This window comes from Larus michahellis, chromosome 3 (assembly GCF_964199755.1).
Source record: "Larus michahellis chromosome 3, bLarMic1.1, whole genome shotgun sequence".
In the NCBI taxonomy this organism is placed as follows: Eukaryota; Metazoa; Chordata; class Aves; order Charadriiformes; family Laridae; genus Larus; species Larus michahellis.
The window spans coordinates 63999637-64022047 of record NC_133898.1 but is presented as its reverse complement, the minus strand read 5'-3'; the positions used below and the strand labels follow the sequence as shown (position 1 = coordinate 64022047).

At 39.9% G+C, this 22411-nt stretch overlaps 1 protein-coding gene across 9 annotated transcripts in view; it reads right to left on the bottom strand.

The window, feature by feature from the left end:
- ARID1B (AT-rich interaction domain 1B) overlaps window positions 1-22411 on the bottom strand; it is a 336006-nt gene that overhangs the window by 234830 nt on the left and 78765 nt on the right. For all 9 annotated transcript variants that reach the window (XM_074580477.1, XM_074580478.1, XM_074580482.1 and 6 more), the window contains exon 3: window positions 17441-17587. In XM_074580477.1, the coding sequence (XP_074436578.1) occupies window positions 17441-17587 (147 nt within the window). The remainder of the gene's footprint in view (window positions 1-17440; window positions 17588-22411) is intronic.

The window sequence follows — 22411 nt, the reverse complement described above, 5'->3', positions numbered from 1 at the left end:
CTTTGGAAACAAATACTGCAGCCATCCGTGTTTGTTACGATGCAGGTACCTGTGCACTCCAAATGGGACTGAAATCACACACTCTTTCTTACATTCTCCGTAAAGCCATTCAGATACTTGGATCACTGTAAACTTGGAAAGCAGCTCTTGAGAAGTGAAGCATCAGTTTGCTCTCAGTAAGTTGCAGGCATGGGAATCTCCCAGATGAAATATGCATGGGGCTGTGTGTATAATTTTATGTGTTTATACATATGCATTGTCCAATAAAAACAGTCCATTTATATACTAAACATAATGAGGATTAAATAATAGCGTATTTCACTAAGAGGTTGGCTTCATGACCAAAATAGTGCTTAGTATCATTTTCACTGAAAAACAGCGGAGAGAATATCCCTGCTGCCTTTCTTCAGTTCTGCATTAGGAAATTTTGTTAACATACAGCATATTAAAGAATAGATACAACAGATTTTGAGAGAGATATAAAAAATAAGGACAGAAGTTTCAGGGTAAATTGCCCATCACCGAAGAAATGCATGGAATTGGCAATTCTCACTTTCAGTTTTGAAAGGTCGTTCTTCTTTCTAGCATCTAGGAATGGATGTATCGGGGACTGAACGGAGGGAACATAAGGGGAAGAGGAACACGTTACCACATGCTGAGCTATAACCATGGCTGAGGAGTCCCCCATTGATACCAGGGCTCAATCTTCTCCTGGCATCCCTGACTCTCTTGACTCCCAATATTTTATCCATTGATGACATCAGCTTTCAAAGCAAAGCTTATGATTTTTTTATGAATCACAGAAAATTTTTCCTCCCATAGAAGAAGAGCATGTGTGTAAAAGAGAAACCCAGGCTTTTATAAACAGAAGGCTACAAGTTTCCACTCAGAACTTCCCAACTTGGCACAAACCCAATGATATCATAGCTGTTATAGCACAAACTGTCAACAAAGTTGTAAAATAACTAAAAGCAGGGTTTCCCCCATCAGATTTTAGAAAAGGCACAGGGACAAATAATCAGCAAGTCATAAGCATATGCTCAAAATAGCTGAAGTTTAGACTTTTCAAAAAACATTTTTACTGTGAAACAGGTAGGCAAAAAAATAAAAGGGACTATGCCTACATATACACAGCCTAAAACCTATGTATTGGGTAAGCTGTTCAGAAGTCAATCCATATACAATTATTGTATTTGGGTAATAATAACAACCAACTGCTTATCATCCACAGAGCCAGGACTAGTTATTTGCCTCCTGTTCACATACAATTTTAGCTTGCTCTGCAAATTGTCGTATATGGAGCTCAAGATTTCTGTAGTCTGAGGAGTAAAGGAGGAAAGAGGATATTTTCTTCTCTTATTCTCTGTTACTGTATTCATCTTGCAAAGTTTTAAAGTCTTTAATTCTGGTGTGGGATTTCACTGCCAGAGGTTTAAAGCGACCGAGTGAGCCAATGCACCAGCCTGCAAGAAAGTCAAGGAAGTCAAAGGCTCCTTGTTCCCGCCTCCCACAATTCTTGCACTTGGACACCACCCCCCCTCCCTGCTTAGTTTCTGTTAGTGGTCCTTCTTAGACCACGTTGTGAAATGGTGGAACTTAAAATTTGCCAAAAGAGTAACGGCTTTCCCCCCAGCTTTATCATGGACTACTGAGCAGAGCTGGCCTCGGGAAGGGTTGGGTGAGCAAAGAGAGGAAGGAAACTTCCCTCCTTTGGCAGCAGCCCACCACAAGCCCGGCTCCACCACACTGCAGCCCACATCAGCTGTACCTGGACCACTCTGGAGTCAGCCACAGAGAGACAGCCTTTGCCCTTTCAATGTGCAATGCTAATTAGTGTCACACTTTCATTCTCTAGCTGGACTTAACTTAAAACAAGCAAGTGTCTCCACATTTACATTCTCTGCAAACCTGAACGAATATAGTGCTGATAATGCTTGAAAACATGTAGATTAAATGCATGTTTGTTTTAAGTTCTACCAAAGAAGATAAAATCTAATTATGAAATAGTTTAGATTATTTTTAATGGAAAATAAAAGCATAGTGAAAACATTAATGTTTGGGGGAAACCACATTTAAAGAAGGGCTGGGTGAGAAATATCATTCAGGCTTCATCCATTTCTGCTGCAGCGAATTTCAGAGGGATAACATGACCACCCAGGAAGATAAGTACCATGATGGTTAAAAAGAAGGAAAATAATTTATGGAAAATAACATACTAGACTTCAATTTGAAAAACTCATTAAAAACTATTTTAGCTCATGTTCTTGATTCAGTTGGTTGATCCTTAGAAGACATGAAGTGTGAGAGCAGTGAAGTCTACAGCAATGTGACAACAGCAAAATTGAAAGCAAATATTAGTTGTTTTTTTCCCAGACCACTTGAGAAAGGAAGTGAGGACCCAGTGCAGGAGCCAAGAGGGGCATAAGGCCCTGCTATACAGGATTATTTTCCTCATGTCTGAAGGGATTCTATGGAACAGAAAGGCAAGTGATATGTTAAGGGCTATAGAAGGACAATCCTTAGCCAAGTATCTGTTCGTTCTGCATAGGTAAACGCATACCAACAGACTTCTACTCTTTCCACCTTCTGCAGTAAAAAGCTCCCAAAAAACCCCAACAAACCAACCAACCCCTACTTACCAGAGTGGTGACAAATCCCTATACTGCCAACTTCTAGCCCAACCCTAATACCTATCATGTCACCTCCTAAGTTGTACACTCTCTGGGAACACAAAACTGACAACAAAGACAGCCATCCTGTTAAAGGAATACTGTAGGTAGGGCTGCACTCAGAAAAAAATGTTATGCCCAGGGGCACGGACAACACAGTCTCACGCAAGCAACCAAACAGAATGCAGCCCTGTGGGGGAATGATCCACTAAGGACAAAAGAGCAGAGAGGTTTCCTTGAATCCTGAGCAGATGGTCTGCAGAGGTCCTGCAGGATGTAGATGGACTCCTGCAGAAGATCCTAGGTCAAGAAGAAACACACATATATGTCTTGAATTTTATGAGTCGAAATGGAAAAAACAAAACGAAACCAAACCCCTGAAGACTTGAAGAAAAGGAAATTGGTATCTTGCAGCTGGAGAGCATTGTGCACAAACCAGCAAGCAAGTCTCCTACTGCACAGAGGGAACAGGTGATTGCAGGAAAAAAATTATTTGGTAGGTCTCAGCACTTATTACGCCAACAAAAAAGAAGAGAGTGCTAACCACCGGGGTGGATTACCAGTGCAGTCTGGTAATCCCCTTCAAAATGCTAGTCTGTGTTTATGTGATGAAGTGAATAAACCCTGCTCATAACCAGAACATGTAAATCATTTCAAGCCAACCCCCTACCACCACCAGGGAAACCTGAATGGAGACAAGGAAAGCGGCTGTCACTGAAGTACAAGCAGCAGCAGGCTGGCATCTACCTCAACGCACTGATGCTATTTGTTGACTGTTGCTTCAGCGGGGCTGGCCAGCAGCGATTGCTCTTTTTTCAGGTGGTTATCATTTCCCTGCAGTCAAGCCAGGGCAGGATTGTGACCTCAGAAACAAAGATGATACAGGTAGGCCTCTGCCTTAGCAAGTTAATGTTGATCTTCATTACAGGTACTAGAGGGAGTCAAGAGCTTCAGAGAAGTGCCAAAGCACCTCTTTTCCTTTTTCCAAAAGGAGATAATTCATTAAAAAAAAATAAATATCATACCTAACTCCTCAGAGAAAATTCCTACCACGTACCTGGAAAAATTTGGAAAACCTGCCAGTTTAGATGCCTCGGGTGTACACCAGTCATTATCAGTAAGACATCTCATCTTCTTACCTTCCCTTCCAAGACATCTGCAGTTTCACTCTAAAACTTAGTATTTCCTAGATCTCTTTTTTTAAGCTAATTTAAAAAAACAAAACAAAACAACCAACCAAACAAAAAAGAAACAACCCAAAACCCAACAAGAAAACCTACAATGGGAACACCATTTTCTCCCTTCAGGATCCCAATTATCACAGAATGACAAGTTAAGTCTTAAGACAGTGGGGGGTAGGAGGGGAAGTACTTCATGTAGCAGCCAGCAATTGATACAAAACATTAACTTAGGTAAGCAAATATATTATTGAGGCTTAGTCTATCAAAACTCTCAGGAAGTTATTAGAAACTCAGATTATCTAACTGTGGAAGGTTTTGCCCTGCAGAATACACTGAAAGCATTTTAAATGCAGATAGGATCAGAAAAAGCCCCTATCTTACAGGAAGAACATTGTTTGTTTGGACAGCATAGCTTCTAAGTCACATATCAAGAAATCTGAGCCAACTAACGAGAGAAGGGTCTCTTCCTAAATGCTCTAGTCCATTTTTACATGTGTCTCGTCTCTATGGCCTCCAGGAGCCACGTTAAGCAAGTGATGCAGGAAGAGCTCCAAGATGAAATCATTCTCGGAAACCCTTATCTTGCTATTCTCTTTCCACCACTATTGCATTCCATGGATCACAGAGTGTATCAAGAGTGGATTTAATCAGAAACAAGACATTTCTTCTAGTTTTCTTCTCTCATACTTGTAACATGCCACATGAAAAAAAAAATAGGCGAGTTTGATGTTCATATTAAAATGTGACTGTTGCACACGTTGCACAGCCTGATAAACAGCTGTCAGTTCTTCATTTTCAGGCAAAAAAAGATAGTTTTCTTTGTTCTACAGATGTAAAGTTACAGTGTGAATGAAGAGACGAGAGAGAACCTGAAGAGGTAACCTGAGAAATACAACTTGGAAATAAGGGGTAAAATAAGCATTTATTTCCATGATTTTTCCCATGTTTATAGAGCCTTTTGGACTTTGCCTAAAAAAACCAAACCAAAACAAAAAACATACAAGGCTGGGCAGCCCAACCATACTTTCATTTTCTACACCCACTCCTTCCTCTCCCTGCCCATCCTTTCACTGACAAAGCTATATTAAAAAAAAAAAAAAAGAAGAAAGAAAGAAAGAAAGAAAGAGGACCCTGGCAGTTCATACATGTCATATTCTTTATAGTCACTTGGGACAGACTACCACGTTAATGTGCTGACTTACAGATTTTGTGCCATCCAGCATCCTGCCCTGCCAAACTAGTCCTTCCTAAGAGTCCAGGAGGAAGGCATCTCTTCAGCAAACCCCAGGCGTGAAACAGCTCTGTGCTCCCAAAAATAGAGCTAAATGCAACCAAACACAGGCAAGGGGCAGGATGTAAAACCTGCCATTTCTTTGGAGGCGGCTGCTGCGGAAGCGGGGAGCCGGGGGGCTCCGTGCCCTGGGGGGCAGCAGCCTGCCCCAGACCGCCTGCTGCCGCCCAGGCAGCTCGCCCAGGCGTACGGCTGGGCTGGCGGAAAGGAGGTCAGAGCACTGCCCGCAGCTTACAGCGGAGCCGAAAGCCTGAAGCCAGCTTACAGAATAAAGAGAAAAGCTGCACCAAGAGCAGCTGCTGCCTCCGGGCTAATCGAGCTAGGTACCCAAGGACGAGACTTCCTCGCTTGAGACCGGGAAACATTTCTTCGGCGTTTTCTTAGGGGCACGTCTGTAATGTGCTTCGGGGTAAAAGCCAGGACTTCATCTAAAGGCTCATGAAAACCTGCAAATCTGTGAGGAAGGGTTGCAAGCAACACCTAAAACATCACTGAGGTCGCATAAAAAAAAAACCCCAGACTGGTGAGATTTGTTTCGTGGGTTTGTTTCCTCCCCCACCTCAAATATAAAGCTGTATTATGTTACAGACAACATTTATATCACAGTCCAGTACACCTGTTAACTTATTCCCTCACGCTCCACCATAGAGGTCTCTTAAAATAAATGACTGAAATGAGGTTTACTTGCTATTTTACCAACAGCAGAATCACAGGAGAAGGAACTGAAGTTCAGATGCAAGGACGGCTGTAATGACTTTGGTAAAGAAGGTTTTCACAGCTGGACCCTACTATTTTGGTTAACTTAATTTTTCACTGTGTAAGAGAGCTAGCATGTTACATTTGGGGCTACTGGAGGTAGAGAATTAGCTGCGGTACCATCCTCTCTCTCTCTGCAGTCCGTGAAGACATGCAGTATCTGCACAACCACCTTTAAATCCATCCACCATATGGAAAAATATCTTAGTCCAAGGAGTGGAAAGAGAACAACAATAATTTACAGAAAGAGAACAATAATTTACAGAAGGAAGCACCCAGCAGCAGAAGCAATTCAACAGACTTCAAAATACAATAGTTTAAACCAACAGCAGCAAATGATTTCTTTAATCTCTGAGGTAGGGAAGACTTCATCACCATCGCCACAACCATGATTTTTTTGAAAGAAAGTATTCCCAGCTGGGCTGGTGTTGGGAGTGGCGAAAGGAGGGTATAAAGTGGGGGTGGAGAACAAGTGAAAGAAGTGATGAAAACTTACAACTCTGAGAACAGACCACTGACTACTCTTTAATACAGCAATGAAAAACCAGTGTCTTCCGTTAAAAGTTGGTAAAGGACTGCTAGGTCATAAAGCTACAATAAACCTCTCCTTTTTTCGTGAGGGCAAAGGAGCATGCTCTTTATGAATTCTGTAGGCAGACACCCAAAACCCAATCACATATAGCTAGATATTTAATTTTCTACCTAAAAACATGCACGTGGAAGATACCTAGGATGGGTACTCGGCAATCAGGGAGAAGTGCGAGGAAGACAAGAGAGAGGCTGTGCTCTTGCAGAGCTTGATTTATTGATGGACAACTCACCAAGACCAACAGTTGTTCTCTCTCCCACAACAAAAACACCAAGTAGTTTTGTCAACATGTAAAGGTAAACTTGGTTTTTAAGTGGTACCATATTTACTTTGATTTGCTATTTCATTCTTTGTTGTCTATATCTGATTGCAACAACTAAAACACTAAGATTTCAGCTGTACACTCCAAAATCTATTCTAAATCCTACCACAGTAGGAGAGAAATGCAGTAAAAGGGAAATACTGGAAAAGATAACGAATGCATACAAAAGATACGCTGACCTATATTCAGATAATACATTGTCTTAACAACAAAATCCCAATTCAAAATACAGAAAATAAAACTAAATATATGTACACCGAACATCTTCAATTATTAAAGAAAATACAGGCAGCCAAAAAAAATAGTGGTAAATTTTATACCAGGAAATATTAACAAACTTATTTTCCCTACCTCTGAGGAAAATAATGTGTGTTAATTTAAAGGCCACAAGAGAATACTGCTGCATTGAAACTGGCCATGAGGTGTAATTTACAAGACCACTAAAATTTGGAATATATACTGCTCACACAGAACCAAAAAAAAAAAAAACCCAGAAAACAAACAAAAACCCCACTGCCACTCAGATTTATTAGTACTTTTCAGACTTTACGACTTTATCACTTAATTCACAGTACTATACTATTTGCATTTTAAAATTTTTCTTAAAACAGGATTTGTGCATTTATATTCTAAAACATTCATGTAGACAACTGTCTGTGAACAGCCATCAGATTAATGGATCATAAAGTAAGAGACTATTACATGATCAGGTATCCTTTGCTGAAGTCACTATTCTGTTTAACTTACGGCTAAATTTCAAAGGTATGGATAAAATTATTTCTGGGATATTAATTCTGCTCTTAGAATAACAGTAGAAGAAAATCATCACTGAGTAATAAGGAGAGTGGTAAGGGGAACAACAATAGTTATGATCACTAATCTCCTAAAACAAAATAGTTTTTATCAGTCTGCATTCCAACAGTTTTACTATCAAGTTAATTAATAGACTCTTACGCTAATATCTAAATGCCAAGCAATTAATGGCACTGAACTATAAATGGCTTTGTCTTTGCTCTTGTAGAGTTATTTTATAAAGCAAGTGCAATTCTATCACTTCAGTGATTTAATGCAGGCTTTGTGAGGTTAATATTCCCAAGCAATCGCAAAATAAAGAACTGCTTTAATTAACCTTCTGTGATTTAAATACTGAGAGAAATCAGAATTTAGAAACTTTAAATACCACCATCATAACAAAAACAATACGAATACTTCGTGGATCAAAGCCAAACCACCGATTTGAGAACTTTGCGAAATACATTTGAACACATGTATTTTAAGGTATTTCTAAACTCATTGAAAAGATTTTTCTCTAAGCATAACATACTAAATCCATGATAGATTTTACATAGTTTTTGTAGTCGCGTTGAAAAAATTTTTCCTTTCAAGATTATCTACTTATAAATACTAAAGTTTTTAGTTTGAAAAAATGATTCAGTATCCCCACCTTTTGCACTAGAATGTTTTGCAGAGATTTTTGTTATGGAAATGGGACATTGCCGGCTCAATCTACAAACTGATTGCATGTAAGCGACTGACCACTTAAAAATAAAGGAGCAAAATACAACTTCCCTCCCCTCCCCCGACTAAATTTTCTCTCTTTCTAATTAAGCTGAAAGGAAGCTCTTATTGCCAGAGTTTCTTTATGACACTGTATGCAAACTTCATTTTAGTACATGAAAAAAACCTCATCAGGACTCAGGCCTCTCTGCATTGTTCATCTCACGAGCACAAGAGCTGCGATATGTCTGCTAGGTTTAGAACGATACAAAACCACAGGAATAAAAATTAAAAACCAGCAGGGTACAGGTGGTCATGAACATTCCTGCCAAACAGGTTTGCAGTGTGCTCTGACCCATCTCCTCTGACTATCCAGCCAGATATCATCAAACCCCCATCAGCAGCAGATGCTCGAAGAGGTGCACTTGCTGCTTTCTCAGGAGAAGAAAGCCGACCTTCAAAATTCCTCCTTCAAACTGCAAACAGAAAAGCCTGCTTTCGGCAGAAAACCATTAACAGATGAACACAACAAAAGAATGTACAGACTGGGAAAATGTTTAACTACAATGAGGGAACTTTAAATTGAAGGTGCCATACAATTTTTGAGACAAAACAGAGGCAAACAAATACTTTCACTGACAGCAAGATTATACAACAGAAGCATGAATAAGCTTGCTACATTTTATACATAAACAGTATTACCACTTTGCAAGATAAAATACTTCTCCTTTCCCAGTAATATCACTTAACAAATCCAAATAACTACAAAGACAGATATGTGTAAGGGGTCATTATACATGCTAACTTTAAAGGCTTCAGAGCTATTAGACTGGAGCTGATTTTTATTTGGCTAAATTGATCACCATGTCTGTAAAGGCTTGCTTTAAAATAACAGGGCCAAGAAAGTCGTCTTAAAATCTGAACGCAGTTTTTTGGGTTTGGTCAACATGCCTTCAGCAAAAATAAGTCTGCGCTCCTGTGAGTGCTGCTCCGTGCTATGCCCTCAATTCTGTGTTCGTGCTCAGGTGCGAGTTTACAGACAATTATCCTTGCTTTTTCTGCCTGACTATTCCTGCTAGCTACTTGGCTCTGGAAGATCATTCTACAAGTCTGACAAGCTAGCACCTATTATAATCTTATAAATACAGATATAAATCACTGAGGGAGAAAGAGAAAGGTTCGACACATTTCCTGGAATGATATAAGCAATACCGAGCAAACAGAGCATTCCCCAAATGGACAATAATCAGCTATTCCCACTACTGGGAGAAGATGTAGCACAACAGGAGTCACCGTTTCACTGAACTCCTGAGCTGAGTAAGTAACCTCTGCCACACAGATAAATAGCCGTACACTTAACACTTATTTGCTATTATAGCAGCATCGTGACTATGAAATAAGACTTTATAAAAGCAGAAATTTAACTGGCAAAGACTTCAATCAGTTAAGTGTTCATTGAACCTACACAGGTTCAAACCTCATTTGCCCTTTCTGAAAACATCATGTGCTTAAGAAAGGCTCAAAAGGGATAAATTAGTTTTATGTCCAGGATCAGTACAGTTTCTAAGTACTTCAGGAGTGAGTTTGTCTTCAAATCACTTCAGTGTTCAGCAAGTGTTCATCCTGCCTTTCAGAGGTGCTGGTCACTGGTGGCTTGTCTAGAAGCCAGGCTTTAAAGTCATGGTGTATGAGTCTGGAAGTCAGTTGCTGAAAGCCCACTCCCCTTCCCTCCTCCCCCCCAGTCCAGCCAAGCTTTATTACGGATGCAGAAAGTCAAGCTTGCACTATGCCTTTTGATATCTACCTGATCTCTCTGAAGTAGGTTCTCTGTCAACAAAGGGTTCAGCATACCAAAATGGATGTCTTCATAAAAAGTTATACTGCTGTTTTTCCTTATCTCTAATTTCAGGTCCCACAGCAAGGAGGCTGGACAAGCTGGCAGAAGTATGTATATCTGTGTGAGATTTTCCACCTACACGTTTTGTTGTCAGGCATTTCCCCACTCACTAGGTACAAGCAGCCCTGGTTTCTAAAAGCCAACCAGCAAGCACCCATCAAAAGCAAAAGTTCTTAGTGCCATGAATTTGGGGTTGAATGGTTTAAAGGAATCACTTCTCCCTCGTACCACTTTGCCCTGGAAATAAAATAATTGCTTCTAAGCTAAAAACAAGCCCAGCACTTCAAGACAGTGTGAATATACACTGGGCACCAGGCACCTCTGTTGCCGAGACGACAGAAGTCATGACGGATTTATGGTATGCCACAAGTAGTGGTGTCAGACACTGCCCATGATGGCAGGCAACAATCTCTTCTGAACATCAAATCTGATTATGAGTTCTCATATAACTGTAATAGCCAACTTCCACAAAGAATGCTTTCCTATATGCCTGGCAGCAAATGTCAGATTAACCTACAAGCTTGTTCTTTCCCAGATTTCCTTTGGTTCATAACACAAATATTAAGTGCAACTACTCATCTACTGGTAGATGATTACAGACACAAGAGTTAGAAGGACAGAAGGACAAATGATTTTTATTACAACTTCAAGCCATGGTCAGCTGTATGTTACTTGCAAGGCCCCATATATTCTAAAAGAAGTTTAAATTAAATTCTGCAGGAGTTAAGACTAAACTACAGTACAGTCAACTGCTAATTCTGTGCCAGTTTCTAGTAACTCTAATAAGTGAAGATTTTATTAAAAAGAGTAATTGTCTTGAGGTATAAAGCTTAAATTTGGACTCATTGAAGATTGTCTGTATTACTTAGTAATGAATTTGGTATTTGCATGTAACAACTATTCCTAACTTACAACAACAGTGGTTTTGTACAGTGTTACACCCCAAAACAGCTTGACAATGTTAATTAGCATGCTGCTTATTACACTGTTAAAAGACCTTTAGCAGCTCTCATCAAATTTAAAAACAAGACTTCATCCTCATTGTACCAAAATCACTTTAATAATTTGATGCATTTTGCCATAATACAATTTGTTCTGTTTTCATGACAGTCATACAGCTTGGACATAAAAACAGATTAATTAGTTTCACATTTTGTTCACATTCTCAAAGACTGTTTCAAATCGGGTAATGTTTTATCTGTCCTACCTTGCACTGACTCAACGCTAGAAACAGATGTCTGCACAAGAACATTCTCATCATTGTCTCAGGCTTGCGACTGAGACTAGTTCAAACCACCGTCACCAGTTCAGGAACAAACCTGAAATTTATGGCCTCCATTGATCCCAGTTTGGGGAACTGGAAGGGAGCTGCAGCCCCTTGCGGGAGCATAAGTGGTCCCCAGCCCTCCACCCGCGGAGACCAAGTGAGGTAGGACCAGAGATGCCCCCCACCTCAGCATGCTTTGGATGCCTTTCTACCTGGGACTACTGAAACAGTTCACAAACTCTTACTGGCTTGAACTTCATTCATTGCACTGACCCACTCTCTGGAAAAAAAAAACCAAAACCAAACCAAACCAAAAAACACCACCACCACTAGTTATTCTACTCTTTATTTGTCCTATGACAACTTGGGTTGAAATAAATCTCATCATGATCAGTAGGTCTTATTAGTAGATAAGGTATTATATGGGGCGGGGGGGGGGAGGGGGTGGGAAACAAGGTTTTGGTCAGCTTCTAGAACATTTTAATAAAACCTGACAGTGAGGAAGTCCTGTTTGTTTGCTTGTTTAGAAAACATTTTCTCCTTTTAAATAAAAACAGGCTAAAGACTGAGCCTGAACTACTTGACTGTTCCTTAAGGCATTTTAAAAGAAATGATGGTAACCACAGAGGAATGGTGTAAAAACACACACACAGAGCCTCTTTGTGCACACTGTTAACCAGAAGGACCCATGCCCCAGAGAAGTGCACTCGCATGCCCCACCTCAGGGACCTGCCACAATTTTTTGCCCTTTTAATCTCATGCCTGCACCACAGAAAAGGCATCAGCACAACCCCACACTATTCTGGAAAGTTGCATGCAGAAAGCTTCCAGGAATCCTTACAACAGAAGACGACTTCAGGATCGCAGTAGCAGGTGTAGAATAAAATAACTATTTTTGTTTAACTAAGAGTAAGACCATAATTATTTTGCAGATCCATTTCATCTGTCAAAGTGTGATATGGTCTCAACCCATAAAATAACACATTAAACCCCAAAGGCACGATCCTCTCGATACATATGAACACATGCTACATAAAACAAGAAAATATATAAACATGGCTGTTTAAAAGCCAGTTGGAAAGCATAATAGCCTAAAATATACATCACGCTATCTTAACAAAATAGTGTTTAATGATGACAGTTTAAGTTTGCAATTACATGACATTCTTGAGCAAAATATCACTTCTACTCATGGCAAAAGATTTAAAACTGCAAAAGCAACTGAAGCATTTATTCATCTATATGCCATTTCAAGATGAAAAACCCTGCCAAGGGCAACACTGCAGTAGTGTAGCATATCCTTCTCTTTTCTTTTAAAGAGCAGTAAAGGCAAAAAGAAGTTAAAAAAAAACACACAAGGAGATATCTACATCTATTGGCAATATCTAATGATCAATAAATTTGCTTAAAACAAAGCTTTTCCTTTAATGGTTTTTACGCAGCAGGCTCCTGATACGAAGTGGAGATGACTGATGCTGGCTTACAGTATGGTTCTATAGTAAACTATGCCAGTATTACTATGAAATCACCTGTTACGAAACTCCCTTTCTGCTCACCATGCAATCAATTTAACAAAGATCTAAACAACTTACAGTTCAAACATTCAAATAAATCCCACTCTCCTCCTTCCCCTCTATGCTTATTAGAAGAATGGAAAGTCACAAGTCACCAGAACAGTCTCAGAAATTATTTTATCTACTTATTATTTTATCTACTTACTATTTTACTTTTATTGACAAGATCACATATTGAATTCAAGTGAGTCAAAGAAAAGGAGAAATGGCTTCACACTTCTACAATACGTGAGAAATGAAGACGAATACCAATTCCAAGGCACAACACTAAGAGTTATACCGACTGAAGAAGCTCACTTACATTATGTCTAAAAGAGTAAAAATAAAACATTCTCTGTACAAAATTTTCTACCAGTCTTCTCCCCATAAAAGAATACCAGTACATCACACTACAGGGTTTTCCATATAAGGAAACCAATGGCAAGAAAAAGACCACTATCCATCCAGAATAAACACTACTTTCAGCTTGATAATATCCAAAAGAAGTAGACTGACATAATTCTACAAGGGAAATAAAGAAAATACAATAGGGAAAAGAAGGCAAATTACTGAGAGGCCCCCGTTCTCCATCCTCTCTTCTCCATCCTGAAGTAAAACCAGTTCAAGCACACTTGCATCACAACGGCGACAATCATGGAGACTACTTATTTACCCTAAAACAGAACGTGATCTTGCTACAAGCAAGATCAGCTTCCAGTCCATCAGGCACAGAATAGCCTGCAAACTCTTTGGGGCAAAGACCACCTTTTTGTTACATACTTGGAGAACAACCAGAATAACAACTTCCTGATCCACAGCTGGGGCTGCCATGAACTGCTTCAGTATTACTAGAGCGATCGTCTCTTGCTTCATGTTCCAACCATGCTCTCCAGAAAGAACACTTATAGTTTAAAGTTTTCCCATAATTCTGGCTAGCCAGCATGAGGAAAAAACATCTTCGTAGGCCAGCTTCTCTTCTTGAGGCTGACATCCTGAGACAACTGACCTTACACGTTCCTCAAAGTTGTGATGATTCAGAAGTAGGACTTTGCACCAATGTTGAGTGCAAAAAGCAACAAAATCAATTGAAGAGAAAATGGTTAATGAAGAATACAGAAAACAAGGAGAAAACTCATTTGCAAGCTGGAAAGAAAGAGCAAAATTAAGGATGACAGACAGAAAGGATTGTATGACTGAGACTACCTCAGCTTTTTAATTGACAGGATTATATAAACAGGATGTACTGACATTTTTAAGAGTAGAAATAAGAAAAGATACACCAGCTGGTGCAACAGGTATTATATGATTTTGTAGCTTATTTTAAAATTCTGTGTAGAATATATAAAGCCAATATTAAATCACAGCAACACAGAATCACATAGGTTTGAAGAGACCTTCAGAGAGAGGTCATACAGTCAAACCTCCAGTTCAAAGCAAGTCTGGCGAGAAAAGGGTGTTTGGGGGCCTTGCCTAATTGAATTTTGAGCACTTTCAAGGATGGACATTCCAGTCTCCTTTCCGTGTTTGAAAACACTCATGGTAATTTTGGTGGGGGTTTTGGGGGCTTTTGGGGTATTATTTTTTTCTTTTACCAAGTTGCTACTTCCCTTGTCCCACTCTGGCCTCACTGCCTCTTGTCCTTCCATTGCACACCCCTGAGATGAGTTTAGCTCTGTTCTCTTCCACATCCCCACATTTGGAAGCTGTAAATAGCAGCAAGATCTCCCTTGGGCTTTCCCTTAGTTTGGCTGCCCAGCATATCAAAATTCAGAGAACTCCACCATTAAAACTTCTAAAACTGTATGAATACTACTCCTATTTCTCTTGCTAAAATTTTAATCAAGCAAACTAATTTTTAAGTTATTTTCAAAAGATAGTCTCATATAAGCAGAAACATGTATGCTCAAATAACCACAGTTTTTATAATTTTTGTCTCAGCAGCAGAATTTGATGTACACTCACAACTTTTTTGTTATCCTAGTATTAATTTTTGTATTATACACTGGTTACCACTTGACAGTAATTCTACTATGCAACATCAGCAGAGAAAGAACACTGTTGCTGACGTGTCAAAAGTATAGACTTAAACTTCTTGTGTTAGGAATTTGTTTTCTAGATCAGCAGTTCCCAAAGAATGGGAAAGAACGCAGTGGTGAGGTTTTAGAGAGAAACATTAGAGAGAAGGTATTCATCTGATGACCCTTCTTGAGACGGGGAAGAGCAGCCACAGAACCAATCTGGACATGGGGAAAAGGAGCAAGCACCAAGGTGTTAGGGACTACTTATTATTTACGTGAAATAGTCCCATCTACACACAAATATTCAGGAAAAGCCTGTATAATTCAGGACCTGGGAGGTTCTGAGTTATAGGAGGTTAAGAGTCTGACCACTACTGAAGAACATCATAACCAAACAGCCATTCACAAACCACAAAGAATTTCAGGTGTGATTCTCACACTAAGGTTTACTAACCACAAGGCTGCGTTGGTGAGGACCTCACATATAATCTGAATTTGCAGATTCAGGCAAAAATGCCTATTGACCTTGAAATGCCTGGATCACCCTTGGAGCCTGTATTTAGATAATCCTTCAATGTACCCTCAAATCCTCAAAGAAGAAATTTGGCTACCTCAAGGTTGGTACCTTCTACTTGTGAATCTGTCCCTATCTTTTTCTTCATTCCAGTTCTCTGAAGTCCATAACATATGGAAGGCTTTACTCTCATTTTGCCTCTATCCTCTTCTATGATACCCCTCACTTCATTGCACAAACCTTCACTTTACTGGCTATGATAGGAAGTGACGTAATTGGAACATGTATCAACAGATTAGATCAACAAATGATTCTATAAATCAGTATCTTGTTATTTAATAAGTCCTGTACAGTTGGTATGTTTTGTGTATTTTTTTTAAACTAAAATACTCAATCCGTTCAACTGACATTATTTAAAATATGATGAAGTGTCCAAGGCAGCAAAAAAACCCAACCCATTTCAATTTCCCAAACTGTGATATGTAGACATTGGAGCAGCTGTGTTTCTTCTGTCTCATAGGCTGTATTACTAGGACTTCATCTGCTAAGACTTCACCAAGATGCTTATGAACAGTATTTTCAAGTCATAGAGAAATCAAGCATTTAATGGTAAAGTAAAAAGCAAGAAAATTAAATTTAAAGACACAACTGCAATCTTTAAAGTCGCAGTTACATATAATCCAAAAGATGGAAAGTGGTGACATTTACAAGAATATCATAGATACAATTAAGAATTCTATTTCATAAACCATCCAGCATTTTAATGAAAAAAGTTAATTCTCAATGGAGTTTTAAAATGTAGATGAAGAAAAATTAACATGTAATTACACAGTGAAATTATCATAGCTTTATTTTAAAATCAAAGGAGGGGAGCCTCCTATACCATTGCTACTTACGGCATCTTTTGTTAGTTTATTTTACACACTATTTTTACTTCAAGCTAAGATTTCTACATTGCACCAGCATTATCCCAAAATGTTAATCAACCATGCCTGACAGAATTCCCCAGTGATTTGCAGCAAGTGCTGATGCTTCCACTAATACCCAGTCTTGAGCAACTCACTTTTGTTAGATTTCCCAGGATAGCGAGTACGCTTTAGTTTCATCCTTCCATTTCCAGACCACCTCTCTGTGATTAACAGAGCTGAGACTGCAGATAGAACTGAGCCTACACATTCAGCTGCATCAGCTGTGCACATCCATTTTGTTCAGTATCTAAAATCCGGGTTTCTCAAGCTCTAGGAAGCAGACCCATACACCATCACTTCTGATCTTAGTCAAAAATAGAATCACTTTAAACGAATTTTAATGGCTAACACATAAAGCAGAATTCGAGAACAGCAGTGTTCACTAACTGGATGTGCAAACTGACAACATTCAAATTAGTAGCTGTAATATCAATTAAAAATATCTCTCAAGAAGTCCCCTTGACAAAGCAGCTCCAAAATGCCTTGAACTCATCTATCCTCAAGCAAAGTATCATGAAAAACAAAACAGCAGTGACCATATTAGATGCAGGAGCTCTTAACAACCTGTCTTGTGAGGGGAAAACAAAACAAAACAAGGAAACCTCCAGCCTCCACTGACACCTGATCAACAAACTGTTACTTCTTTTTCAAAGCAGAATTAATAGTTGCTGGGGTATATACACTGGCTTTATTCAACAAAGCTGATATAAAATAAAGCCTGAAAGTGTGTGCGGATGTATTTGTGCATATATCCCCAAAGACTTTTCAGAAGGATGTTGTCAGATTCCCTGTTTATGTAGTTTTGTTTTTAACACTGTTCTCTCGAAAAGGGGTCAGGTGGGTTTAGTTCATTTCACACAGATCATTTTTACACTTCCAGCTCCGGGGCAACTGTCAGTAGTGGAGGACGGTGCTCACCTGCTGAGCCTGGTACCTCTGCTGGGCCTGCGACAGATATTGTGCCTGGGGTGGCAGATGCTGAGGCTGTGGCTGCTGGTTGTAGTACGGCTGCTGGCCCTGCTGGCAGTAGCCACTTACACCTTGCTGGCCATACTGAGGCGGTATCTGTCAGAAGAGCAAAAGCAAAAACATGATTTGAGGCACAATAGGACATGAAATCGAGCTATGTCACATCTGTGTAGCAACCCGAGCAGCAGTGATATACTCAGCCATACACGTGACGCAACAGTCCTACTCTTTTACGCAGCAGATCACGCGAACCCTTAGATCCTCTTGCTTGAGCAGACGGAGTAAGCCCGAGTGCTCTGTATAGTTACTCTTTTCAGGAAGAGCTTTTAAGGAAAATGCTGCTGAACATCATGATCCCATAATGCCCACCCTTAGAAGCTGTTATTTTAAATGTTTGCACTCCATAGGCACATTACTGAGGCAAATCAACAGAAGAATCATTCTGATGCACTGACCCAAAAGCAGAATTGTGGAAAAAAGGAACAATTCTAAAATAGACACTGAAAGAGAAATGCCTTTTTTTGAGCAATAAAGTACTAATTTTTGTGAAATGTTTTGCACACAACCCTCAGGTTTTTAGCTTTTGTGTACACATGTGTGTTTAAGCTTTACACCAAAAAAATGCCTGGGGTTTGGCAGGTTTGTTTTTGTTGCGGTCAATCTCCCTTGGCCTCCTCCCCATCCACTAAGAAAAATCTTTTTTAAAAAAATAAAACCAAAACACCAGTGCAACACAAAATAACCTGTTACAGGTCCCACTAACAAAGAAATCAGCACATGTACCATGAACTGAGAAACACACACACACACTGAGAATTTAAGTTACAACCAAAAGCAAGTCAATTATAAAGTCAGAGGAATTTTCTGCATCAGTTTACTCTGTAAGCCTTGTATCAATAGACACTGACATTTTCTTGAGATATCTGAAAGAGCACACTTTCAACAAGCTCCTGATATTGCGTCTATTGCTCCTGGTTTAGGCACCTGTGTTCTTCCCCTAAACGCTGGTTATTTAGTACCGTTTCAGATGAATGACAGATGCAACACAGGAATTGTCCCTTCTAGAACTGATCTCCCATTAGTCCAGCATATCCCTGCCCTCAGCAAATGTCTCAGATACCCGACCACATCTGAAATGCTCTGATCTCAGAATTGTTCCCACTGAGTCTCTGATACACCGATAAATCTGTTTACTCAACATGTAAACACATACCTGTTCTACCTAAAGTTGACTTACTATATTCAACAATATAGTAATATTTGCTGTGTTATTATTAATACTACAAAGTCAAATTTAAACACGTGTGTAGGTTGTTTTTACTACCACAACTTGATCTGCTCCTATTACTTCTCCCAGAAGTTGGTAGTCCTACGTCTTGCTAAGGTCAGCACTGTAACCCCACCTCTGCAGTTCTCTTCGCTTGCGCTTCCATTTCCTTCGCCATCGTTTCACAGGCTCTTAGATGCTTCTGTGACCAAAGTAACCCTTTTTCACAAATACCCTCCTCCATGCTGATGCATAAATGAGGCAGCTATAATGCAAACTAAAAAGGGTGCATTGGAATATCATCAGGCAAACAGACAGCTGGAGTCTGGGATCTGACAGAAGACCACATGGTGATTTGCCTGTCAGCTGCAAAGGTCACAGAGCCTGGACTGGTTCCTAGGAAATGCTGAAGAGAAACCTATGTTGTGGTCCATCTGGGTCCCAGTAAAACTAGGAAGAAAAGGAAAGATATCCTGACAGCAAAATATGGGCTTCTGGAAAGAAGAAGGAAAAGAGAATCTGAATGCCCAGTTGACAGGATGGTGACAAAGCAAGAGATAAGATTCATCAGGAACCAGAGTATTGTACAGGAGGGCTGAAACTCACCTGAACACAGGAGCGAGGTCGCTGGTACCTAACGATCAAGAAAGTGAAATTTTAAACTGGAGAGAGGGATTAGAAGAATACATGGTTCAAAAGCATGGCATTACTATTACAAAGGAAGATATGGAGATTCTGGGTCACCAAGTGAAGATGCTGCGAAGAATAAAAGAATGAAAGCAGATACACAGGCGACTGCAGAGAAAATAGAGTGGCAAAAAGAAAATCCAACAATATATTGCCTTCTACACAAAGAGGGCGGGGGAAGAAGAAAAACTGGATCACTGGAACGTCAAGCCTCCAACAAAAGCACCAGCAATAGTCATAACCTGAAATATGGTAGAAGGGAGACAATTAGTGGGTTGCTATTTTGCATCACCCCAGGACACGAAAAAAATAGGGAAGACAGCTGATGACAGAGTAACATTATATGCTATATAGAGTTTATAAACAAATTAAAACAAAACTCCACCTCACCAAACAGCAGGCGTCTGGAGCTTGGTCGGGTCAGGAAGAGTGAGTGCTGGGATGACCAGGCACGGCCAGACTACAGCAACACTGTCAGCAGGACACCAGCAGAGGCACGATTCAAGATTGTATAGAGTGAAACTTAACTCCTCCCATGTAGACTGAGCAAGCAGACTACAAAGCAGAGCCGGAAGTCTCAGAGAACTGAGACAGGTGATTCCCAAAGGTGGTTTCCTGGAGCTGCTGGTCAGGGAGCCAGCATGAGGAGCCACTACCTTTGGCTCAGACCTGAGCAGCAGGAATCATCTACTTCTACATCCTACAGCTGCAAAACCACTACGCATCAGTGACCATAACACAGTTAAATTGAGCATCCCTACAGGAACAATGAAAATCAAGGAAGCTACTACTGTTGTGCTTAACTTCAAAAAGTGTAACTACATAAAAAGGAGAAAGCTTGTTAAAATGAAGCTCTAACAGACAGCTACAAGAAATAAAATCTGACTGGCAGCATCAAAGCCGCTTAACAACAACCACGTGGAAAGCACAGAACCCATATTCACCACCTATTAAGACTTGAGAAGAGGAAAGGGACAACAGCATGGCTCATCGCAGGTTTCTAGAAGCAAAAAGGCATCCTTCAGTAAGCTGACACCAAGTCCAAATGATGAAAACAGAAGACTGTAAACTCTGGCACTTCAAATGTAATAAGGCAGGCCAGAAAGAACTGGAGGAACAGCTAGGATAGGGAATCAAATGAGTAATGCGTAATTTCTTCAAGCACATCAGGAGCAGGAGGTCTGCCAGAGAGTCTGAAGTGCCAAGTGATGATCAGGGTATAAAAGGAGCTTCAGAGAAAACAGGGCCATCACAGAGAAGCTTAACAAATTTTTTGCACTAGTGTGCACACTGTGGAAAAGTCTTGGGAGGTTCCCATGCTAGAGTCCTCCTTTGTGAGGAACTCAATGAATGCGTCTGCATATGATGGGACTATTCATTGAACAAACTGACAAATCAAGGGTGAGAAATGCTCAAGACCATACAGTATCATGGCAGAGGTCTAAAATTCAAGAATGAAATAGCTGAATTACCAATGATGGTACACAACCTTGAACTTGGAGCTGCCTTGGTGGGTGAGAATTGGAGTATAGCTTTTTTTTTTTAAAAAAAAAAAAAGCAACCAAAAAACCCCAGAGATCTGAGTAATTTAAGACTATAAAGGACTCACGACTGTTATGGATCAATCAGTACAGCCAAGAATGAAGACCAGAATTAAGAAACATCAACACAGCTTTTGCAAAGGAAAATCCCTCTCTACAGACTTCTTGTATTTATTAGGAAGCGTCAAACACAAAGGTTCAGAGAAATGCAACAAGAATGATCAAAGGTATGGAACTGTTTCCATACAAGGAAGCTATAATCCTCTGACTGGGAAAGGACACTGGGACATAAGAATATGATAGAAAGCTACAAAACCATTTTGTCCAACACAACAATTAGGAGACATTAAAGTATGCTGGTAGAAGCAAAATTCAAAATGAGAGAGTGAAAGAGGTTCTCTTGTCACAGAGGTAGCAGATGTTTGAAACTCCTTGCCAAATGATGTTTTGAAAGCTGAAAGTTTATGTGGGCTCAAGCAAAGACTGGACAAGTTCACAGAAGATACATCCTCTGAGGGTTACCAAATATATAGAGCCACATCTGGCTCAGGAAGTCCCTGAAGTGAAAATAGCTGGAGGCTTGGAGAGTACTGGGGGAAGTATCACATGCTCGCTTTTTTCTGACTCTTCTCTAGGCGTCCAATTAAAGCCTCCACTGGAGGCAGGATATGGGGCCGCATGAACCCTTGATCTGACCTGACAACGCCATGCCTATGTTCTAACCACCTCTTTGCAATACGTATTTGTGTCCTGTGAGAAAGCAATAAAAATTTGCTCTGTGAGGTACTAAATAACAGATGTAGGCAACCTGAAGAGGCAATAACACCTTGACTGCCAGAAGCTGGGAGACTGTTCCAATTTCTTAAATGTTTTCCCTAGCAATCTGCTTACAGACACTGGTGTAAAAAAGGGCACTGGGCTCTTCTTCTCACCTTATGCATCAGTTGCTTATGTTGGAATTTTCCTCCATATTCTCCCAATCGAAGCTCTTTAAAAAAATAAAACTAAAAAAACCAAACCAAACACCACAACACAAAACAAGAGAAAAAACCAAAACCGCAACAATAATCCTGATGCTACATGTACTTTTAGAGAGTAAAGAGACCCATCACCACTGCCTTAGCTGAACACTCAGTATAATTTCTGTGGCTATTTAAATAAATAACAAACAACTACATGCAAATTAATCCTCCTGCTTTACTGATGGGGATCACAAGGTACCGCTTATGGACAAATGTTTATTAAACAGCATATAAAAAAGCTTAATTAAAATCTCCCCAGAACAAAACAAATCTGAAGCCAATTACTTACAACGCTTGGAGTGAATGACCCAAGCATCCTCTTTCTTCCTAAGGTAAACCCTCCCTCCCTTTCTCCCTTACACCCACATTCTTTGCCGCCACACAACACAGGAGATGAGAATTT